We start from the raw sequence: 21,923 nt of genomic DNA, 5'->3' as shown, positions 1-21,923 counted from the left end.
CACCGCACACGGCTTAGAACAATCAACTTGTGTGTCTCTAGGGTGCCCCCTGCCCCCGTATATAAAGGAGCAAGGGGAGAGGCCGGCCGGCCCTTGGTGCGCCCAAGGAGAGGAGGAATCCTCCTCCTAGTAGGAGTAGGATTCATCCTTTCCTAGTCCTACTAGGAAGGGGGAAGGGGAAGGAAGGAGAGGGAAAGAGGGGCCGCACCCCCCTCCCCTAGTCCAATTCGGACCCCCCTTGAGAGGGGGCGCGCCACCTCCTGGGTTGCTGCCCTCTCTCTCCCCTAAGGCCCACTAAGGCCCAATACTTTCCCGGGGGGTTCCGGTAACCCCTTCGGCACTCCGGTTTTCTCCGAAATCACCCGGAACACTTCCGGTGTCTGAATATAGTCGTCCAATATATCAATCTTTATGTCTCGACCATTTCGAGACTCCTCATCTTGTCCGTGATCACATCCGGGACTCCGGACTATCTTCGGTACATCAAAACACATAAACTCATAATACCGATCGTCACCAAACGTTAAGCATGCAGACCCTACGGGTTCGAGAACTATGTAGACATGACCGAGACACGTCTCCGGTCAATAACCAATAGCGGAACCTGGATGCTCATATTGGTTCCTAGATATTCTATGGAGATCTTTATCGGTCAAACCGCATAACAACATACGTTGTTCCCTTTGTCATCGGTATGTTACTTGCCCGAGATTCGATCGTCGGTATCTCAATACCTAGTTCAATCTCGTTACCGGCAAGTCTCTTTACTCGTTCCGTAATGCATCATCCCGCAACTAACTCATTAGTCACATTGCTTCCAAGGCTTATAGTGGTGTGCATTACCGAGAGGGCCCAGAGATACCTCTCCGACAATCGGAGTGATAAATCCTAATCTCAATCTATGCCAACTCAACAAGTACCATCGGAGACACCTGTAGAGCACCTTTATAATCACCCAGTTACGTAGTGACATTTGATAGCACACAAAGTGTTCCTCCGGTACTCGGGAGTTGCATAATCTCATAGTCATAGGAACATGTATAAGTCATGAAGAAAGCAATAGCAATATACTAAACGATCAAGTGCTAAGCTAACGGAATGGGTCAAGTCAATCACATCATTCTTTAATGATGTGATCCCGTTAATCAAATGACAACTCATGTCTATGGTTAGGAAACTAAACCATCTTTGATTCAACGAGCTAGTCTAGTAGAGGCATACTAGTGACACTCTGTTTGTCTATGTATTCACACATGTACTAAGTTTTCGGTTAATACAATTCTAGCATGAATAATAAACATTTATCATGATATAAGGAAATATAAATAACAACTTTATTATTGCCTCTAGGGCATATTTCCTTCAATTCCATCTTCAGGGAGTCATTGCTGTCTCAACTTCTAACCCTAACAAAACTCGAGGAAACATCTAAAAACGGAGCCCTCCCGCCGTCAAGGATCGGGATCCACCGCGCCGCCATGGCCCTAAGGCCACCGGAGATGAGGCGGACCGACAGGAGGCAGAGGAACCCTAGGCTTTTTTAGGAGGGAGGAGGCAGCTACATGCTCCTAGCACATTATTTCGTTTTTAGTTATTAAAAAGCAAAAATCCTCAAAAAAAAACTTATAAAGCAAAAGCCCCTAAATAAGGCCGAAACAACCCCAAATCTCTACTACTATTAAAAGAGCAAACGTGAGCTTTCCTATAGACACACCGCAAAGTACACACAGGAAAACCATGAACGTCCGATCTAGCAGACTAAATCACATCCAACTGCTCACGTGACATCTGTGAGTTCAACGGTTGAGATGAAATGTTCTGCCGGCAGACCTGCCCTCGCACGGTCATGCCAGACAACCCAACAGCCAACGATCGCTACATCCCAGGAGCAAATTACGAGTGGTTTCCTTTTTTCCATGATGGTGATTAAATGCGACCCTGCATGCAAGGAAATCAATTAAAGCTTGAGACGTCAACGGAGCTAGCTATGCATGCATCCCGTCCAAACATTGCACAGATTTGTTTTAGATCCCCACAACGCCTTCCACCTGGGCTCCTGGGGCGAGGCCGCTTCCGGTCAAGCCTCCTCGACGTCGCAGGGAAGTGCCGCACCGATCCCTAGGGATCCTCACCGAAAGGTACGACCCGCTGATGACGCACCTGTTGGGCACGGTCATCGTGAACGTCGCCTCCTCCACGGCCACAGCCCGGGATCGACGCCGGACACCTGCTTTCGTCCAAGCGGTTTCACGGGGATGCGTTGCAGCCGCAGCTGTGGGACGCTGTCCTCGGCATGCTCCGCCGCGTATCGGAGTTGGCGGTGTCCGGCCTGCCCGTGGAGGCCGGCCATCGTCGGCCACCCGGCGTTCGCGTCCATGATGGACCTGCAGTGCCGCGTCATGTTGTCGGCCGACCTCAGTGAGCCGGCGTCCTGCGTGTTGCATGGCTTCGCGCGGGAGGCCGTGGCGCACTCCCTCAGGCACAACGTCTCAGACTTCTTCCCTGCGCTCGCCGCAGCCGTCGTCCGGTGCGGCTTTACCACACACTTGGCGGCTTCTATGGCATGTGCAGCACCTACAACAACAACGTCGGCGCCCTCAACGGCCCTCGACGATGTTCGCCTCAATTTGCTGGACGCCCTACGCTTCAGTGCCCTCCCTGCATGAGGTCGTCTCGGGAGTATCCCACGATGGCGCCCTGAACGGCTATGTGTCCAATTATACATGGTAATCAGATGGTGCGGATATTCACGTGCAGTCATATGGCGAGATGAATGGTATTGTCTGATGGAGAATAAGGCACTTTATATTGTGGTGGAAGTTATATTTGACCAGTTGACCAAGGTATTTCCACAACCTCATGTGTAATATACACACATTGATAAGAATCCACTTTGATCACCATTGATAAGATGGTTGCTGCCAACACCATTGTGTATCAAAAGATTTCAGAATAGAAAAATATGGGCCATTTTAGCTCAAGCCGTAGCAAGATGAAGCTCCACCACGGTGGTGTAGACGTGAGTAAAATCTAAATCTCTAGACTTTGTCACTTGGACTCTGTACTTGTATATTTGCATGTGGTGCTTATTATTTTGTTCCATCAAAGAAAGAGTTTGTAGTATTTATGTTTTGTGTACTAAATAAAGATACTAAGGAGATGACAAGTAAAAATATAATTAATTTTCATGTTACTCCCAAGGTGAGAAGAGAAGTAGTGTCATTCCTGATTATTTTTTGATCATTTTTGTTAGGGTACGGTGTGGTAATATTTGTTCTATGCCATTGCTATTAATACACAGTTGGTTTTATCTAAAAGTCTTTAAAATTTAGTAAAATTTCACAGTGAAAGATATAATTTTGAATTTGGAGCAATCTTCAGCAAGATAAAGAACAGAAAAAGTATGTGATCATGTAATCTAATCTAGATTTGGAAAATTATGGACAACCTATTGCATTGACTTGTTTTTTTAAGGAAGACGTGCGATTGCACGTGCACACTAACTAGTGATGCTAAATAAAAGGGTCAACACGGGCCGGTTCCGCCGCGTGCTGGGTCGTATCCTTGCGGCCCACGAATAAAAGGGTCGTGCAGGGCCGCCCTTAAGGTTTGGGCCTTCTGGGTCGTTTCGGCCCCTTCTATTCGTGCCCGTGGGCAAGCACGACCCATACACCCCTAAAAAAAAGGGCCCAGGTTAGATATGCTTTCCAAAAATGCTCAAAAACACTTGAAAAAAGTTGCTCAAAAAAAGAGGTATGCTTTCTGGCGACAGTCGAAATCCCACCCCTCCACGTCTCCATCATCAACTGCTAAAAAAAAAAGTCTCCATCGTCCTGTTTCTTTCTCCCTCACGGCCTCTCTGGAATCCAAAGCTCCAAACTGACCCCCCCACAAAATCTCTCCTGCTCCTAGGTGTCACCGCCGTGCCCTAGAGCTGCCGCCGTGCCGTGCCGAGAGGCCACCGCCGACGCCTCAGCCCCCACACCCCTGCTCCTCTCACGCGCGTCGCCGCCACCGCCGTTCCCGTTCTACCTCACGGCCCTGGCGTCTCCACTCCCGCACGCCGTTCGTCATGCTGGACATTGGTTTTTAAGGTATCAGCCTTTTTTTCTCTGTCCAGCCCCCACGAATTTTGGGTCGGTTGCGCACCATCTAGATCCGCCCCTTAGTGCCGGCCGTTACGCATTAATTCCAGTTACCTTCGTTAGGTTTCTAGCAGAGCAGCAGGCGTGCTCTGTGCTGTATTATCTCTAGGGTTTATACCCCGATAATTTGTTTTCGTGTGCTTATGCTCTTTCTAGTCCAGAGATTGTCGTTCTGTAATTGAGGTTCCAGCAAAATATTTAGTGCTGATGTGCCATTCTGAATTTGCTTGGCAGCTTGGCGTGACTGTCCACATCTGGCTTGCGGAGAAGAGGAATGGAGCACATGGAAAATGAGAGCCACGAGGGGAAAAAGCAAGATGAAGAGGGGCATCATAACAATGAGGTGAGAATGGTAGAACTCAAGTAACAATGATATGAAATGAGTAGTGTGTAACCGCCTGCCTGATATTTTAATGATGTTCCAACCTTGTAGTTAAAACTTAATAACTCATGTCCTTTCACAGTGTTACTATCGTCACTGTGTGTCACTATGTTCGTATTCTGCAGGATTTTGGATTACCTCGATATCTTGTGAGTAAATGATTTTAAAAGTTGTGAGGATTGTTATTCAGTAGTGACGATGTATTTGAATTTCATAATATCATTAACCTCTTTATATATGATACTGCAGTACCCCTGTAGTCTAAATTGATTAGGTTTCTCGTGCTTGGCTAATAGTTAACAAAAGGTAGGGTACACCCTATGTAGAGCCCACCTTTGAAAGTATTACAGTTGTGTCAGGTTCAAGACAAAGTGATTAAGGGTAGTTGCTTGGCATTATTTGGTGTAAACTCTCTCCTATTGCCTCTTTATTCCCATGTCACCGTGAGCAAGCTGCCCAAATGCCTTTAAGAAGATGCCAAGTGCATTTTAAATCAAGGAAAAATGTTTTGGCAACATTACACCAATTAAATAAATGGCCTTGTGCACTTAGCTTCTTTTCTCCCGCGCATCTTTAAAAGCCTGGGTAGAATTAATCAGTCATTGTATATGCTGCAATCTTCGTACTTCTTCAAGTTCAAAATTTCTGATTTGTTCTAAATGTTGATTGTTTGTAGGTGGTCCGTCTTGAAGAATACAAGAAGCTTATTGACGTAAAGACGGCTCTCCGCCAGAGTAACCTAAACCCTGAGAGGCCTGGTATTTCCATTGTTCTTCGAGTAATGCCTATTTAACGGAAGTTCCAGTGATTTGCTTAGTCTAACCAGGACGAATTGAAATTCACATAGTAAAGTGTTACGTCCTATCTAAACGAAGTTCATAAGATGTTGATGTTGCAGAACTTGGTAGGTAGATGAGTTGGTTCCTACTATGTGCAAGAAAAGTTTATTGCGATACTTGAATCTTCCTAGGACTAAATCAGTAGCACATTCATTTAGACTTAATTTGCAACTCAGTGATACATATCCATTAAACATGTAGGTGGTAATACTAAAAATAATGGAATGGAGCTTCTTAGAGGCAGGGCAGTGTTTAGAGTTATTCATACATACCCACGCATCCTAAAAAATCATGGTTTGGAATGTGAACCATGCTTTGCTTTGGTAGCTAGTTCACACGTGTAAGTTTAGAAATCAAATTGTTTCACAGTTTTCTCGTTGGCTAGCATCCTTGTTAAAGAGCATGGAATTCTCTTGGACCAATCCTTGTTAAAGAGCATGGAATTCTCTTGGACCAAGCGTTCATTGATCCCTATAGCTTATAGTGACACAACTTTCCATGCGGTTGTACAAACAACCTAATGTGCCTGCCTGCTGGAACTGTTGTCATTATGTCTGTTTTTTTCCTCTATCTATTCTTTTCCGGATGCTTTGCTCACCTGAGTCTTGAATGTACAAGTTTCAATCTTGATACATGGAATACATAATTATGACGTGGTCAATCATTCATTTTAGATGCAAGTCACCTGAGAACTCTTGATTCCAGTATTAAGCGCAACACAGCAGTTATCAAGAAGCTCAAAGCGATAAACGATGAACAAAAGGATGGCTTAATGGAAGAATTGAAAAGTGTGAATCTAAGCAAATTTGTCAGTGAAGCAGTTTCTTACATTTGTGAGGCCAAACTTCGTTCTGCTGATATACAAGCTGCTGTTCAGGTATAGTAGTTACAGTACCTCCTAGTCTTAAACTCTTAATGCATTCTTAGGTTCTGTCTCACATCCCTGCTCACCATATTTGATTATATAAACTTTTTACCATGTCTTAAATCAGTTGTTTCTATTGATTACAGAATCTCCTGTCCATGAGTGGGTTTGTGCTTGTATGGATGGATGCTCCCACTACCTCAGTCGCGAAATGTGCCCTTAGATCTGTGCGCACTCTGTCACACTACGTTTCTAGTAGGGTGAGAGAATGTGCACAGATCTGAAGGCATTGTTTCATGGTTGAGATAGTGGGAGCAACCACCGATACATGTACAATGGTTTTCCTTATCTGGTAGATATATTCTAAATTTGTTCAGTCTCATTATTTTCCCCCAGTTATTAATGTGTATCTTTACCTATATCTGATTTGCACATCATTGCATATGAACTTCTTTACTTTATTTTTATTTATTGGCATGTAGCCCATGTTACTATTTGCACTATTCCCTTGATCTCCAAATGATTAATAAATTTGACAAAACTCATTTTCTCAAATGTGTTACATGTGTGGATGTGAAATTCATATGATGGAATACTTGTCTGTTAATCTTATTTGCTGCAGATTTGCTCGCTGCTTCATCAAAGGTACAAGGACTTCTCTCCTTGCCTTATTCAAGGACTGCTGAAAGCCTTCTTTCCAGGGAAAGCTGGAGATGATATAGATCCAGATAAAAACTCAAGGGCCATGAAGAAAAGAAGCACACTGAAGCTTCTTATGGAATTGTATTTTGTTGGAATTGTTGAAGATGCTAGTACTTTCATAAACATTATAAAGGATCTGACGTCGGTGGAGCATTTGAAGGACCGTGAAACAACTCAGACAAATTTGACTCTCCTTGCTAGTTTTGCTCGCCAAGGAAAGCATTTTCTTGGATTACAAAAACATGGGCAAGAAGCTTATGATGAGGTCAGCCAAATTTTAGTTTCATTGTGTAGTAGCTGATCATAAAGAAAATGGTAGAGGTGATCTGTCTGTAGTAATTAAGTAATCTTCATTGTGGCCCGGGGTACATTCTTGTATATGCAGACATCAAGAAACCCCCCTAAAATGTCGAAAAAAGATATGATACATGTCTGTCTTCACAGTAATGGGCAAATCTGCAGGCCCCCAAATGTAACTTTTCGTATAGCGCAATTATGTATGCATATGATAATCTGAATTATTCTGCTGACGTGCCATCATTAGCAACATGTTTACCTTTTCTTAGGCTCATTGATACGTGCAATTAGTTCTTTCAGTGACTGGCTCTGTTCCACAATGAGGTAATTGTACAGTTCTAACCACTTGTTGCTACTCACGGCATTTGTTCTATATGCTGCAGTTTTTTATGGGCCTCAATATTACCGATGATCTGAAGACGTTCTTTAAGAAATCCTTGAGCTCTTACTATGATGCCGCAGTTGCAATTCTCATGTCAGAACATGCGGTATAAACCTTTTCCAACATAATGTTGTTAGGCTAATCTTTTGCTCAATTATTGCTTCAGCATGTTTATTATGCTGCCATTTCATGCATAACATCCACCGTGCAGTCTCTTCGTGCAATGGAGTCTGAAAATGCAAAGATTTTAAATGTCAAAGGGGAACTAAGTGATGAGAATACTGCCTTGTATGAGAAGCTTCGGAAATCTTTCGATCAGTTATTGCGCTGCGTTTCATCGTGAGCTTCCTTATCGACATGTACCATCTTATTTATTTATCCCTCATGCAGCTGCACAAGTAGTTCACCTTATTCGCTTAATTGAAGTTCCTTTAATTTTTACTCTTATTTTACTGCCCCTTCATCTTTATCTTCTATCACAAAACTGAAGTTAATCTGTTGGTCATACGGCGAAAGGACCAAGTGTCAAGTATATCTTTACCTACTAATAAAGCACGCATTGATTTTGTCGGGTTCGCCGTCGCGACGTTTTTGCAAAGATACCCTTGTGTTTTTTATTATTAAACCCGCACTCCCTGTTTTAGTGGATCTGGAAAAAATGTTTCGAGGGAAGCAGGGCGGCTCGGTGGATCAAGGTGGTGCTGGTCGCGCGCGCGCGTGGTAGAGGTGGCCGGAGCCGAGGAAGACGGGAGGCGGCTTGGCAGGGGCTGCTCGGCTGCCGGCCATGGCCGCGAAGGTCGGGTCGGGGGCGCTCGAAGCCGAGGCGAGGAGGAGAAACAGGGGGCTGAGAAGGGCAGCGGAGCTCCACCGGAATGGAAGTCGGGCGGTGGGTCAGTGCGCAAGCATGAGTAGGCGCCATGGGAGGGGATCGAGGGAGAGAGGGGGATTGGGAGTGGGCGCTGCCCTCTCCTGCGCGTGACGGCGCTCGGGGGGAGATGGGGATCGAGCAGAGGCTCTCCCCTGACGCTAGGTTAAGGAGGGGGAGATAGGCCTTGGGTCGGCCCAGCTACGCAGCTCGCCTCTATTTGGGCTGCTTCTTCTGGCCCAAGGCTAAGCGAGGCAACATAGCAGCAATTTCGGTTCATCCATTAAATAGTCCCGTATCTATTTTTTACATCTAAATCTACCGATTTATATACGTTAGCACGTGTCTAAATCAACAAGAGACTAGAAAATCAGTACACAGAGGCGAGATGGGACATTACGAGGGCAATCGCAAAATGGAAAGATCCATAAAATCGTGCGTGGCGGTGGGCTATCAAAAAAGGAATTAAAGAGGGACTTGCATGTTGGTGGGATTATGGTGGGCAATGAGAGAAAGGAAAGGACCAGTAAATGGGTAAAAGAAATATGGTGAAATGGAATTAAAGAGAGGGACTTGCATGAACGGTTGATGGGAGAAAAAGGAAAGACCCATTAAATAGGCAAAGAAATTAGGCCCTGATATTGCGACATGCGTGATAGGGGCTAACAAAAACAGAATTAAATAATGGGGTGGATATTCTGCCTGTTTTCTGACCCCTATATTTTTGTATGAGGGTGATTCTTTAGCTAATTTGCACAATATGTTGTATTTGCCTGTTTTGTGAGTGATGTGCTAGCGCTTTTGTCGCTCTTCTAACATATTGCTGGCAAACTTAGTAGCACACCATTTGCTCGTTGTATTGGCAAATCTAGCCCCGATGTTAATTCCACTTTATACTATATTTTGTAGCATAGCCTTTCAACTTTTGCATTTTATGAGAATATTGCGGACACTTGATCTTTAGTTACATTATTATAGTTTCTAATATGTTGTCATTCATTGCAATCAACAAATACATGGAGAGAGAATAAGCCGTAACACGAGTGGGATGTTGTGTTCAAATAGAGGACGTGAAAATAGAGGACGTGGGCGGCGAATTTTCCTTTGCAAAATTATTTTTGGTGATAAGGATTTTTTTTCTCCCGTTGCAACGCACGGGCCCTTTTGCTAGTTCACCAAAAAGAAGAACCTATGGTTCTGAATTAGTTAACTAGTAGTTTTAGCAGTCAATATAGTGCCTATCACTATCATGGTAGTCTGCAGATGGCTAACAGTCTCTGTTGTTCGGCTGAGCTTTCTCTATATTTTAAACAAAAGAAACTGTTGAGGAGAAAATAAATAAACTGTTGCTTCAATTATGTTTTTCACTTTGTTGTTTAGCTTATTGGCATATTTTTGGACCATATACATCTGCTTGCAGAAATCTTGTGAAACATTCAAATATGTTCTCTTGCAGCTTAGCTGAAGCTCTTGATATGCAACCTCCTGTTATGCCAGATGATGGACATACAACAAGGGTAACTACGGCGTCAGAGTTATCCCCTTCTGGGAAACATTTTTCTGCAGTAGAACCTATCTGGGATGATGAAGACACAAAGGCATTTTATGAGTCTTTGCCTGATCTCAGGTTTCCTTGCGTTTTGATCATATTTTACTTCTGTCTGCAGTTTGCAGAACTGTAGTAATTGTACTATGTGATTATTTTGAACCTATGTATATCCTTTTGAGCAGAGTATTCGTGCCTGGTGTACTATTGGGAGAAGCTGAACCAAAGTTGGTAGATCAACATGGAAAGGTTCACGAACAAACTGGTGTAAGAAGGGTCTCTCATACTCACGAAATTTGTGCTGTACAATATAAAGGCTCATTTTATGGTTGCTTTTGTGTGCTCATCTTTAAAATTACTGTGAGGAACTTGCGAAATTCTGTGTGGTAATGAAACTAAAGCTAGATAAATTATGTTATCCAATGATCACCATTACATCTAATCTCATATGTTTTGGCACACAAATGCAATAACATAATCATTTGCAATTTGACTGAGAAAAGTAGCTAGTCAAACACCTAAAAATGGGTCAAGCAAACAAGATTATCATAATAAACAGTGACGTCAAATGGAGCTTACATAATGTTCAATAATATTTGTCTTAATGAACAAAATTATCAAATATTGCCATGTCGAGTTGGTAATTTCTGACTATGTAGCCAGCTCATTCTTTTTCTTCTAAATTTTCCATATTTTCTTTCACTTGAAAGTTTGCTCCCTTTTGGTGACTCCTGCATACTTCCTTGTCTTTTTATCACATGCTGCCATCGCCCCCCTTCCCCCCCTCCCCTTAATGTCATGACTTATGCTAATTAACCTTTTAGTGTGGAGTACCTTTTTTTGAGATAGACGAATGCATGCAATATTTGCATGATAGCTGCTAGATTTTTTCTAGGCCATTGCACCTGACGCCACTTTATTTATATCTTAATAAAGTATTTGACCAATCTGTGGCAAATATGCTAAATTTTGTTTTAGGAGCATAAATTGGAACAAGGAACTGAAGTTCAAAACAATGCTGAAGCTTCTGTCCCTGAGCACCAGTTGGAAGGAAAAACAAATGTTGGATCCAAGAATAGAGAAAAAAAAGATAAAACAGGCAAAGAAATTTCTAAAGAAAAAGAGGCTGATCAAAAAGGAGATATTGAAAGAGAAAAAGTAAGAGTCAAAGATGGCGCAAGTTTGGACAACCTGCTTCAGAGGCTGCCAAGATGTGTGAGCCGAGATCTAATTGACCAATTGACGGTAATAACAACTGGTCAACTGCATTACATACTTCTGTGCATTTGAGATGGTTCCACCTTATTCTTAAACTCCATTTATTCATTCTTTCAGGTAGAGTTTTGCTATCTGAATTCTAAAGCAAACAGGAAGAAACTTGCACGAGCTTTATTCAATGTTCCAAGGACTTCGTTGGAACTGTTACCTTTCTATTCCCGTTTAGTTGCCACTTTGTCCACATGCATGAAGGATCTCCCAAGTATGCTCTTGTCAATGCTTGAAGAAGAGTTTAACTTTTTGATGAACAAGAAGGTTTGTCTTGTATTCATGTATTTCTTGGTCCTTGTTGTCGATAATACACTGTTTTATTTGACACTTGTAAGAAAAAATGTTTTTGGTTCTTTCAATTTTTTTACCGCTCCATTGTTCTGTGGTGACATATGTAATTCAAATTCAGTATAACTAACAGGGTTATCTACTTTGCAGCACTAATTATTGTTCTCTGTTATATTCCTCCTTTCAGGATCAGATCAAAATCGAAACAAAAATTAGAAATATTAGATTTATTGGGGAATTGTGCAAATTCAATATTGCTCCATCAGGCCTTGTTTTTAGTTGTTTGAAGGTAAGCAAATCAAATAAATCCAGTTACGGAATTAGTGCTTTCCTGTTTATTATGCTTCTGTTGAGTTTTTAAATTCCCTGTGTTCTTGTTTAACTACCTTTTGGATGGTACAGAATAGTTCTGTTCTACGTGGAATAATAATTAGCGCACTAAATGTGGTAGGCAGTACAAAGGTTAACTAGATAAGCTGGGAAACATAGTTTGCTATGTATGTTCCAAATCACTGATACAAGTGGATGTGTCATGCCGTGATCACGTGGGTAATTTCTGACCACATGGAAAGGCATGGCATTTCCTGTGGATGAAGGTTTCAGACCACACTATCGATTTTGTCTTTCTCCGAGGAAAAATTCTCGCCTGTCTGTTTTCTTCTGGTAAGGCCATATCCCAACTTTCCACTTCTGTTGCGAGCTAGCTGGGAGCTTGTGCTCAGCTGACAACTATTAGACCTTTTCTGTGTGCGAGGCCCAAGCTGCACGCTCATTTGTGCTTATTAACTTTTATCCTTTTAGTTGCCGAAGCATTACACCCTACTCAATTGCGCAAATCCTCTCACTTGTGAAGGACTGGAGAGACCCTAGGCATTGAAGGGTTTTGCGGAATGCGCCCTTCATTATTCTTATTTAAAGTTGACAAGTCGAAGGTGCTGTAATCCGGCTGAGTCGCCACTATGCCGAATGATGTCTTTGCCCAATGTGACCCTCTCCCCTGGCCGGTTGCCCCTTCACATCCTTATCTGGTATTGATGCACAGCTGGCTTCTGCTATGCTGAATGCGCCTTTGACGAATGCCCCAACTTCATTATCTCTTTTGTAAAGTTGATGGGCTGAAGGTGCCATGATCCGACGCGGCAGATAGCCGTAGCTACGCTGAATGCCCCTCACTTCATGATCTTTATTTAGAAGTTGGCAGCATGACTAGCGTGCATACATCCATACAAAATGGATATAATTTATCATATTGCAAGCTTGCAACACCACAAATCAATCAATTTGCAACTGCCAACTTAATTTGGTCATTGTGATTATTTGCATTTTCAGGCTTGCCTAGATGATTTTAGCCATCATAACATTGATGTGGCCTGCAATCTTCTTGAGACCTGCGGGCGCTTTCTTTATCTCTCACAAGGAACTACAGTTCGCATGTCAAACATGCTGGAAATACTGAGGAGGTTGAAAAATGTGAAGAATTTGGATCCACACCACAGCACACTTGTAGAGAACGCCTATTACTTATGCAAACCACCAGAAAGATCTGCCAGAGTCTCTAAAGTCCGGCCACCTCTGCATCAGGTAAGTCTTTTTATCTTTTCTGTTCTTTCTGGTATTTTCGGACTTATGTGTGCATAAATTGTTACATTGAAGAACTAATATTGTCTTTGTATGCATGCAGTACATAAGGAAGCTGCTTTTCTCAGATCTTGATAAAACAAGTGTTCAGCATGTTCTTCGTCAGTTACGCAAGTTACCTTGGGCTGAGTGCGAGGAGTACCTGGTGAAATGTTTTCTCAAAGTTCACAAGGGAAAATATAGCCAAGTTCATCTGATTGCTCTTCTAACTGCTGGTCTTAGTCACTATCATGATGATTTTCATGTGGCTGTGGTAGATGAGGTGAGTTACCTTGCTGAAACAGATGGTTTGGAAAAACTTTGGCTGAGACGGTAAACCATTGCATGAGAAGTCGGTAGCAGAATTTGTTTCACATTTCAAATAAAAATATTATATATGGCATGTAAAGTTGTACCATGAATAGTGGACCAGTTTTCCAGCCTATCATGTGCACTCGTATGTCTATTTCCGTTCTCTCTTTACGTTCTTTGTGTTTGGTGCTCAACTTTGTTTCTTCTTTCTTTCCTTGAGCTCTGACTGTTCTTTAAAAAATGCTTAGCATGTGCATTCCATATTTTCGTATATTTTTGTATTTGAGATTTATTGTGTCTTTTTAGTTGAGATTACTAGCATGTTGTTATTTTGTAGAGCATTATAAAAATCTTGTATTACGCATATGTAACAGTAACATAGTATATCAAGGAACAAAGTATGAACCCCTTTATTTAATGACACTTTGATTATAAAAGGATTAGCTGATGTAGCGGTTTCCTTGTATCTGGATTCAGGTTCTAGAAGAGATTAGAGTTGGACTTGAGCTGAATGACTATGCAATGCAACAGCGACAACTTGCCCACATGCGATTCCTTGGGGAGCTATATAACTACGAGCATATTGATTCATCAGTTATATTTGACACATTGTACCTTATTACTGTATTTGGTCACGGAACACTGGAAGTGAGTAAACACATCCCAACTTACTAGCTATCTTTACTTTGTTTTCTTTATATTGTTATTTCAGCAATCCATTTTCTAGCTTATACAGTGTGAAGTTTTTCTGATTTAGTATGTTTTAAAGAAACACATGCTCTTATAATTTTTTTTGAATCACATGCTCTTATAAATATGATAACTTTCTTGATAACTACCCTTTACCGTGCTATTCTTCAACTTATTTTTATTCTTAAATTCATTGTTTAACGTGTTTGGTATGCATAATTGTTCATTCGAACTGTATGCCTTATGAATCTCCCCCAAAAGAGGTTTGCATCTCTTTTCTGCGATCCTGGATAAGTATGTTGCAAACGTAAAAAAGTTACTAGATTCTCATTCTTTCTCTCTAATGCCTTGCGCATGCTTAATCACCTATTTTAAAGGAATCAATGTAATTTGTCACATAAGTGAATTTATCCTTTGGATTTATCCTGTGCAGCAAGATCTGCTTGATCCCCCAGAAGATTTCTTCAGGATAAGGATGATTGTTACACTTCTCCAGACGTGTGGTCACTATTTTGATAGAGGCTCTTCAAAAAGAAAGCTTGACAGATTTTTGCTACATTTTCAAAGATATATTCTGAACAAAGGGCCATTGCCACTTGATGTTGAGTTTGATGTGCAGGTTAGTGTTGTTCTAAACACCAGCAACTTACTAGATGTTGCATCTTTAAAGCATAAATGCATGTCGAGTCTTCATTGTACTCCATCCGTTCCTAAATATAAGTCTTTTTAGAGATTTCAATATGGACTACATACGGAGCAAAATGGGTGAATCTACACTCTAAATATGTCTATATACATCCGTATGTAGTTTCTATTGGAATCTCTAAAAAGACTTATATTTAGGAACGGAGGGAATATATGTAAGCATATGGTTATGATACAATGTAAGTGGGGAAGAACTGTTCTGATACATCAAGTTGACTGTCCAGTGCAAGGTGAGCCAATACAGTTCTGCTTGTTTTGTCTCTTTTCTGGACATCATAGCTATCAGGCTGTGACTGAGAGATAGAGAAATTATCTGGATATAGTTGGTAGTGACATTTCAACATTTTGACCTGCAATGTTGAGTGTGTTGGCTTCAAACTTACTATGGAAGCAAGGGGTACTTTGGCTGTCACCAATATGCAAAATATCTAGAGAGATATGTGCATTTAGGAATGCCAAATGCGTATAAGTAACTGGATATTCTCGATTTGGTATTATCCAATTCATAATAATACGTTGTTGACAAAAGTCAGTCAGCAACTTAGCGTCGATTGTAACTTATGGCACACTGTTATTATTGTTTTAGATATCCTGTGCACTATGTTGGAGGATATGGAACTGTTTACTTCTTAGACCGGTTTATTGTGCTTAGTCTTTTACTTCCGTGTTGAACTGCTTTAATTTGGTTAGCAAATTGTGCAGTACTCAAATGGCATGCTAGACCATAGTATATGTGATTATCCTTCTATAGATTAACTGATTAAGAGATGTCTCTAAAGTGAGTATAGCTCCTAATTTACTTTACAACTGGTGCAGGACATGTTTGCTGAGCTACGGCCTAACATGACTAGGTATTCATCTCCAGAACTGTTGGCTTCTGCTCTGGCTGAGCTTGAAGAAAATGAGAAGACGAAACAATCCGAAAGTGCTGCTTCTGATGCCAGCTGCAAGAGCTCAGCAAACAGGCCTGACAAAAATGGCAGGGGCCACGGAGAAGTAGCAGACAGTGAAAGCTATTCAGGTAGCAGAAGCATCTATCACGATGGAAGTGAAGATGGAGATTCTCTGTACGAAGAAAACTCAGATGACAGGTCAGGGAATGGAGTCGTTGATGACGATGATGCCATGCCTTCTGGTTCTGATGAAGAAGAAAGGGTCCAGGTTAGACATAAGGTGGTGCAAGTTGACCCTAAGGAGCAAGAAGACTTTGATCGGGAGCTGAGGGCCCTTCTACAGGAAAGCTTGGAGTCGCGTAAGTTGGAGCCACGGGTGAAATCCACTTTGAATATGACTGTACCGATGAAAATCGTTGAGGGGTCAAAGGACTCGAGAGCCACTGAAAGAGAGAGTGGAGAAGAGCTTACAGCTGAGGAAAATGGTAATGCTGGGGGCGGTAGTGAGGTCAAGGTGTGCGTCAGGGTGCTTGTGAAGAAAGGGCACAAGCAGCAGACAAGGCAAATGCTCATTCCTGGGGACTGCTCACTCGTTCAGAGCACAAAGCAGCAAGAGGCGGCTCTGCTAGAGGAGAAGCAAAACATCAAGCAGAAAATCCTTGAATACAACGAGAGGGAGGAGGAAGAATTCAATGCATCAGCATTCCAAACCGGGTTCTGGGGTCAAGGAGGAAGCAGCGCAGGCGGCAGTATCGGCTCGGCCGGGCGTGGTTCCTGGGACGGTTCAAACAGAGGCGGCCGCGGCCGGCAGCGGTACTACATCGCTGGCGGGATCTACCATGGCTATGGCAGGGGAAGGTGACCCGCTGCCTTCCGGTGCTAAAATCACGGTCTAATTCACCGGAAACCCAAATGACGAATGGCATAACGTAATTTTGGAAGTGGCCTAGGTGCTGTACTCCGGTGGGCTGGCTAATAGCCCCCATGTTTACAGTCACGTGTAAGTGGGTTTCGTCTCCGGTAACAGGTTTAGAAGGGCACGGTTTTCCTTTTGAACTGGGTGAGGCGGTTTCTCTTGTACATAAGATGTTCTGGCTCATTACCCCAGCCCCAGATGAAGAATAGCTTCCTTAGTCCGCAAAAGGTCTGCATCTGCAAACGGTAGAACCTTTATCGGTGCATTTTTACTCGCTTGAGCTGTTCCCGTCCTCGGTGCCTCATGATTTAAAGGCCGGACCACAGCCTTCCCCCCCTTCTCCGCGCCATGATTAAGGTTCTGACCCAGCACGCGTTTGTGCATATCTGCCATGAGCATCCATCCAGCTTTCCACCCAACAATTACGAGGGGGCCACACCGCGGGCACGAGCCCCCTATGCCGAGCTCGCCCAATCGGATCGCGCGGCAGTGCTGGTGCCAAGGCCACCACTAGGGACGTTGCGTCAAACGGCTGTGCAGCGCAGTGCAGCCACAGGGGAGCGCATCTCGCATACGAATCCATCATCCATCCATGGATCGCTCGCGGCTCGGAATGAATCCGCTCCCTCCTTCCTCGGGCCACAGTACAGAATCCATATCTTCGCTCCTCCTTTTACGCTGGATATGGGCATCCATCACAGTACGGCCACCGCTCCCCGCACAGTCACACACCCGTAGTAGCATCCTACCACATGTGGAGGCGGATCCATGCAATGCAAGTAAAGCATATGTGCGCGAGTGACTCATCGGGCAGGCATGCAACCTCGCCGGCATTGGCGAGCAGGGCGCGGGTCAGCCGGGGCCATCCATAGTTGCGGGAGCACTAGGGGGTGAGAAACAGTATCCGGGCCCTGCCGGCCGGCCTTTGGAATCTCGGGCGAGGAGTGGATTCTGTCACCGTGTCACCCGCCTTTCTTCTTCTTTCTCCAAGGAATCTGATGTGCGTCCGCCCTGGCCCGGCCCTGTGCGTGGTGGGGGTTGGAGCCTGGCTTTTCGAAGGTTTTGACTCTTGGGGGGGAAGGAAGGGAGGGATCTGCGAGAGCGGCGTTGGCTAGATTCTGGGTCGCATTGCCAACCAAGTTGGTTACTTCTTTTAGCGTGGCGCGAATAAACTGAGTGCTTCCTGCTGCCGCCTACGAGCCTGCTTTAGGCCCCTCCTCTCTGGTGCTCTCTCTCTTTTCACTAGAGCTTGTTGTTCCTCTTGATCCGAGTTGGATAAAGCCGCCACGTCCACGTCCGTGCGCACACATAATATCTAACCCTTCTCCCCCTCTCGATCTCATCTCAGGTGGCCTTTGATGTGGAAAAGCAATGCGAATGCGCGGCTACATTGTGTTTATGAGTGGGTGCCTTGCTCCGTGTGCAAAGCTATCTTCTTTAGTTTGTGATGACATGACTCGTCGCCCGTTCCAGAGATCGGCTCTCTCTCTCTCTCTCTGCTCAGTTCGGTGCGACGGATGACAGTGATCGCCGACTGCTAATTGGCTTTAAATCACGTCCATTTTACGAACCACTTCCCATGTATGCATGCTGCCAAAATAGAGTACAAAACAAAAATGATACATTTTTTTTGCGGGAAAGAGGTATTTTTTTTGAGGAACGGGTATATTGTTATCTTCTTTAGGGCCTGTTCGGTTGACAGGGAAAATGGAGGGGGTTGGCAGGGGTCGGCAGGGATTGCACCCTTTACAAGTCAAAACCTCCTCCAATCCACCCCAACCCCCCTGTGAGGAGGTGTAACCGAACAAAGCCTTAGGGGGGGGGGGGTGTATATTGTTATGTAAGGGCATCTACCATCGGACCTTACAAATCCAGCCCTCCAAACATCCTTAGATGTGTTTGCGGACAACAATGTCGGATCTAGCCCAATGGGTCAGGGTGGACCAACAGCGAAGTTGTCCATTCTTATTTTTTCTATGATATAGACTAATAACAAACGAGCATAGATCATAATGCATCACAAGCATATCATCATAGTTCATAGTACAAAAATAGACTGTTAGTCGGACCAAACATACATAGATTAAAACTAGAAATTAACTAAAATAGTAAACGACGACAAACAGTGGTGTCAGAATTCACCGTCTCCAAGCTAACCCTTCCCCTTGCAGTTGTCGGTGCGGCTATAGCCCTATGTGTAGGAGTCGGCGGCGGGAGGGGCGTTGTCGGAGCCGTCAGAGACATCGGAGGAGGAGATGATGCCGGCCATCCGACGGACGACATGCGCCTACTGCTTTGCCAGCCAAACGACTTTCGCTTCGACAACTCGATGCCAAGCCGGAGCGCCTTCGCGTTCTTGCGGCGGAGCCGCTACGCGTCGGTCTTAGCCGTCGTGACGGGCGACAGAGGACCACCACACCGAGTTACTCTTCTGCATCAACCATCGGCTGGACATGGGACCGTCAAGAGGAAGCTACCTCCATCGCAGCCGCCTTCTCCCTCACCTACTACCTCTCTTGGCGTGTGGTGCACGCCTTCGATTAGGGAGTCTGCATCCGTGGTGCTGCTGGCACGAGCACCCATGGGTGACCGTGCAGAGCAGCCGCCGAAGAGGTTGGAGAGAGCCTTGGAGGGGCCAACGGAGTGCGGAGTTGCGCGATGGGTCGGCGCCCAGGGGCGGAGCCAGAAAATTTCGCCAATGGGTTCATTCACTAACTAGCTGTGAAAATTTTGCATGAACTAAGTGCGATTTTGTGACATATTGCAGTGAGATTATACCAGTCAAAGAAAGCACAATGAATATGAATATGATATCACTTATCACACATATTTGTTACTTTAAAATTCAAGAGTGCATAACATACCGATTAGATGGAATTATAAAATCACTTGGAAAAATTTAACATATCAGTCAAAGAAAGCACAATTTAACGATGATGTTACCTTGGCAAAATAGTTGGCAATTTCCTAATGAATATCTCCACATACCCACTTGCAATTTTTTGGAACATTCTCAAGAACTACCTTTCGTATATCATCATTTTGATTTGCCAAAGTCTTTACCAACTCTCAAAAGTTCCCCTTGTTTTTGACTCTTCTGATTCATCATGGCCTCGGAAAGCTAGGCCTGGATGCAACAAGTATCTAATTGAATCTATTGAAGCATCAAGCCGAATTCGAATTTGCTTTTTTGTAAGATCAGTTTGCTTATCGAGAGCAACCTGAATTGATTCATCTCAATTCATCAAAGCATCATATCGTTTTACTGCTACATTATGAAAGTTATTAACATTACCTTTACCCGCTCATGGGTATCCAGCCTACTTTTCTTGTTCCAACCGGTCCAACCGTTAATTTCAAATGCATCACTCCTAGCTTGTCCCTCGTTATTATCTCTGAAAAGATAGCAACATAAACAAAAGGCCGTACGCACCTTGTCACTATACTCAAGCCAACAGCCATAATCTTTAAACCATTCTGAATTAAATCTGTGGAGTATCTCCAATGTCCCTGTGTGGATAAACAAAAGGAGACGGCGCCCTGTAAGGTCTCCTCGATGTCCCCGCATCATTATCTGGATCAGGTGATCGACCTCTCTTTTTTGAAAAATATCTTTCCATAGCCTACATCAATCAAAGTCCACGAAAAAAAATAAGAAAATTAGGGCAAAAAGTTTCCCGTACTAGGCTATTAGATTTAGATTGGGTAGAACGTATAGAGGAAAGAGATGTGGAGGTGATCTTTCTGCCTTGAATTAAACTGCAGCTGAGAGCTTCTGCGCTTGCCGCTATTGATTTGTAATTGTGTGCTACTGCGCTTGCCGTCGGGCTTTGGCGTCTGCTGAGGAGGTGAGGACCGACGGGTTAGGGCTAACCGAAATCTGGGCGAGACAGGAGAGAGAGAGGGGGGCGGGGCGAGACGGGGGAGAGACGAGGCGTGTGCGCGGCTGCCGTACGTGTAGGTATTGATCTCGTAACGAACAGGCTTGACAGTGGGCTTTTGGGCCTTTTTATTTGTCTAAACATGCGGCGTTAGCAGCTTGATGGGGTCAGGCTTAATTTTTTATTGGGGTCAGGCGTAATATGTCGTACATACATGCACGTAGCTGGAGAAAGTCATTGGGTTCATCTGAACCCAATGGTATAACGTTGGCTCCGCCCCTGTCGGCGCCCGCGTCTGCACTGCCTTGCCGGGCGACAACAGACAGAGCGGAGCTCGAGCTACCGCCCCTGTCCACCAGTGACCGCTACAGCGCTATGCAGACAGCGAGCTCCTCGTTGTTGTCCGCCTCTACCTCGCGGATGAGGGCCTCCCAATTGATGGGGTAGTCCTCGTAACCCGATCCATCGGTTGATGCACTGTCGGTGCTCGACATTGGGAGGGGGGGGGGAAGCGAATCGAGGCGGAGCAAAACGGAGAGTGAGAAAGTGGAGACTAGGGTTTGGTTCGGATGGGTTTTTTGTGGGGACAGTGTGGGCTCGGCATGTCTGGGTCGCCGTACGAGGAGCCGGTTGGGTAAAAAAAACTGACTGGTCATTGATCGGGCTGCCCTCCCGGACGAAATAGGGAGACCGACTGTAGATGCTCTAAAAGTATCTATAATCACACCGGGAAAATATGACCCTTATATTTCCATGGACGGCGTCCTGTCACTGATCAGGTCGCCCTCCCGATCAAAATAGGGAGACCCAGTGTAGATGCTCTAAAAGTATCTACAATCGCACGGGCAAATATGACCCCTATATGTCTGTGGAAGGCATCCGATCACCCTCCTTTGTACGCGTCTGCAATCGCCCCCCTCATATCCAAACATTCAAATTCATAAACAAGCGTGCAACGTGGATCAAAACTACACAAGACATACGACATAGTTCATACTGGACACATCTAACTATGACATAGCATAGGGAAGTTCATCATACATGGCATCTATACCTACTAATAAAGAAAATAGGTATTCTTAGTCCGCCATGCTATTTTATTGAAAACCCTCCGATATTTCTGACATTAAACTCGCGGTACATGTCAAATGTTTTTAAAATACTCATATCTGTAAACCGTAACTCCAAATTTAACAAGTTATATATGGAATTCGATTAAAAAATGTATAGAATCTGAATATGATGTTATTTACCCGTTAACCATTTAAAAAGAACACTATTTAGGGTGCAATCTTAATCAACGGTGCATTATCCGTCTTTCTTTCATAT

General features: G+C 44.0%; 1 protein-coding gene across 1 annotated transcript; it reads left to right on the top strand.

The window, feature by feature from the left end:
• The first annotated feature begins 3,824 nt into the window (after window positions 1–3,824).
• LOC123053966 (regulator of nonsense transcripts UPF2) lies at window positions 3,825–17,049 on the top strand. The gene is made up of 17 exons (XM_044477593.1): window positions 3,825–4,094; window positions 4,380–4,488; window positions 5,204–5,285; window positions 6,041–6,243; window positions 6,854–7,198; window positions 7,614–7,718; window positions 7,824–7,951; window positions 9,934–10,104; window positions 10,209–10,290; window positions 11,002–11,268; window positions 11,359–11,556; window positions 11,768–11,869; window positions 12,910–13,161; window positions 13,262–13,480; window positions 13,987–14,157; window positions 14,633–14,818; window positions 15,721–17,049. Exons 2-17 carry the CDS (start codon window positions 4,420–4,422, stop codon window positions 16,657–16,659), a joined length of 3,519 nt encoding a protein of 1,172 aa, XP_044333528.1. The 5' UTR covers window positions 3,825–4,094; window positions 4,380–4,419; the 3' UTR covers window positions 16,660–17,049.
• The last annotated feature ends 4,874 nt before the right edge of the window (window positions 17,050–21,923 follow it).

The sequence above is a fragment of the Triticum aestivum genome, chromosome 2D (genome assembly GCF_018294505.1).
Source record: "Triticum aestivum cultivar Chinese Spring chromosome 2D, IWGSC CS RefSeq v2.1, whole genome shotgun sequence".
Classification (NCBI taxonomy): Eukaryota; Viridiplantae; Streptophyta; class Magnoliopsida; order Poales; family Poaceae; genus Triticum; species Triticum aestivum.
The sequence above is the reverse complement of the archived record's forward strand: the minus strand, read 5'-3'. Positions and strand labels throughout refer to the sequence as shown.

Coding starts and splice junctions, on each gene's coding strand:
- LOC123053966 (XM_044477593.1), top strand. CDS start 4,420: ATGGAGCACATGGAAAATGAGAGCCACGAGGGGAAAAAGCAAGATGAA. Junction 7,199..7,613: donor GGCAAGAAGCTTATGATGAG/GTCAGCCAAATT, acceptor TATATGCTGCAG/TTTTTTATGGGCCTCAATAT. Junction 10,291..11,001: donor AGGTTCACGAACAAACTGGT/GTAAGAAGGGTC, acceptor ATTTTGTTTTAG/GAGCATAAATTGGAACAAGG.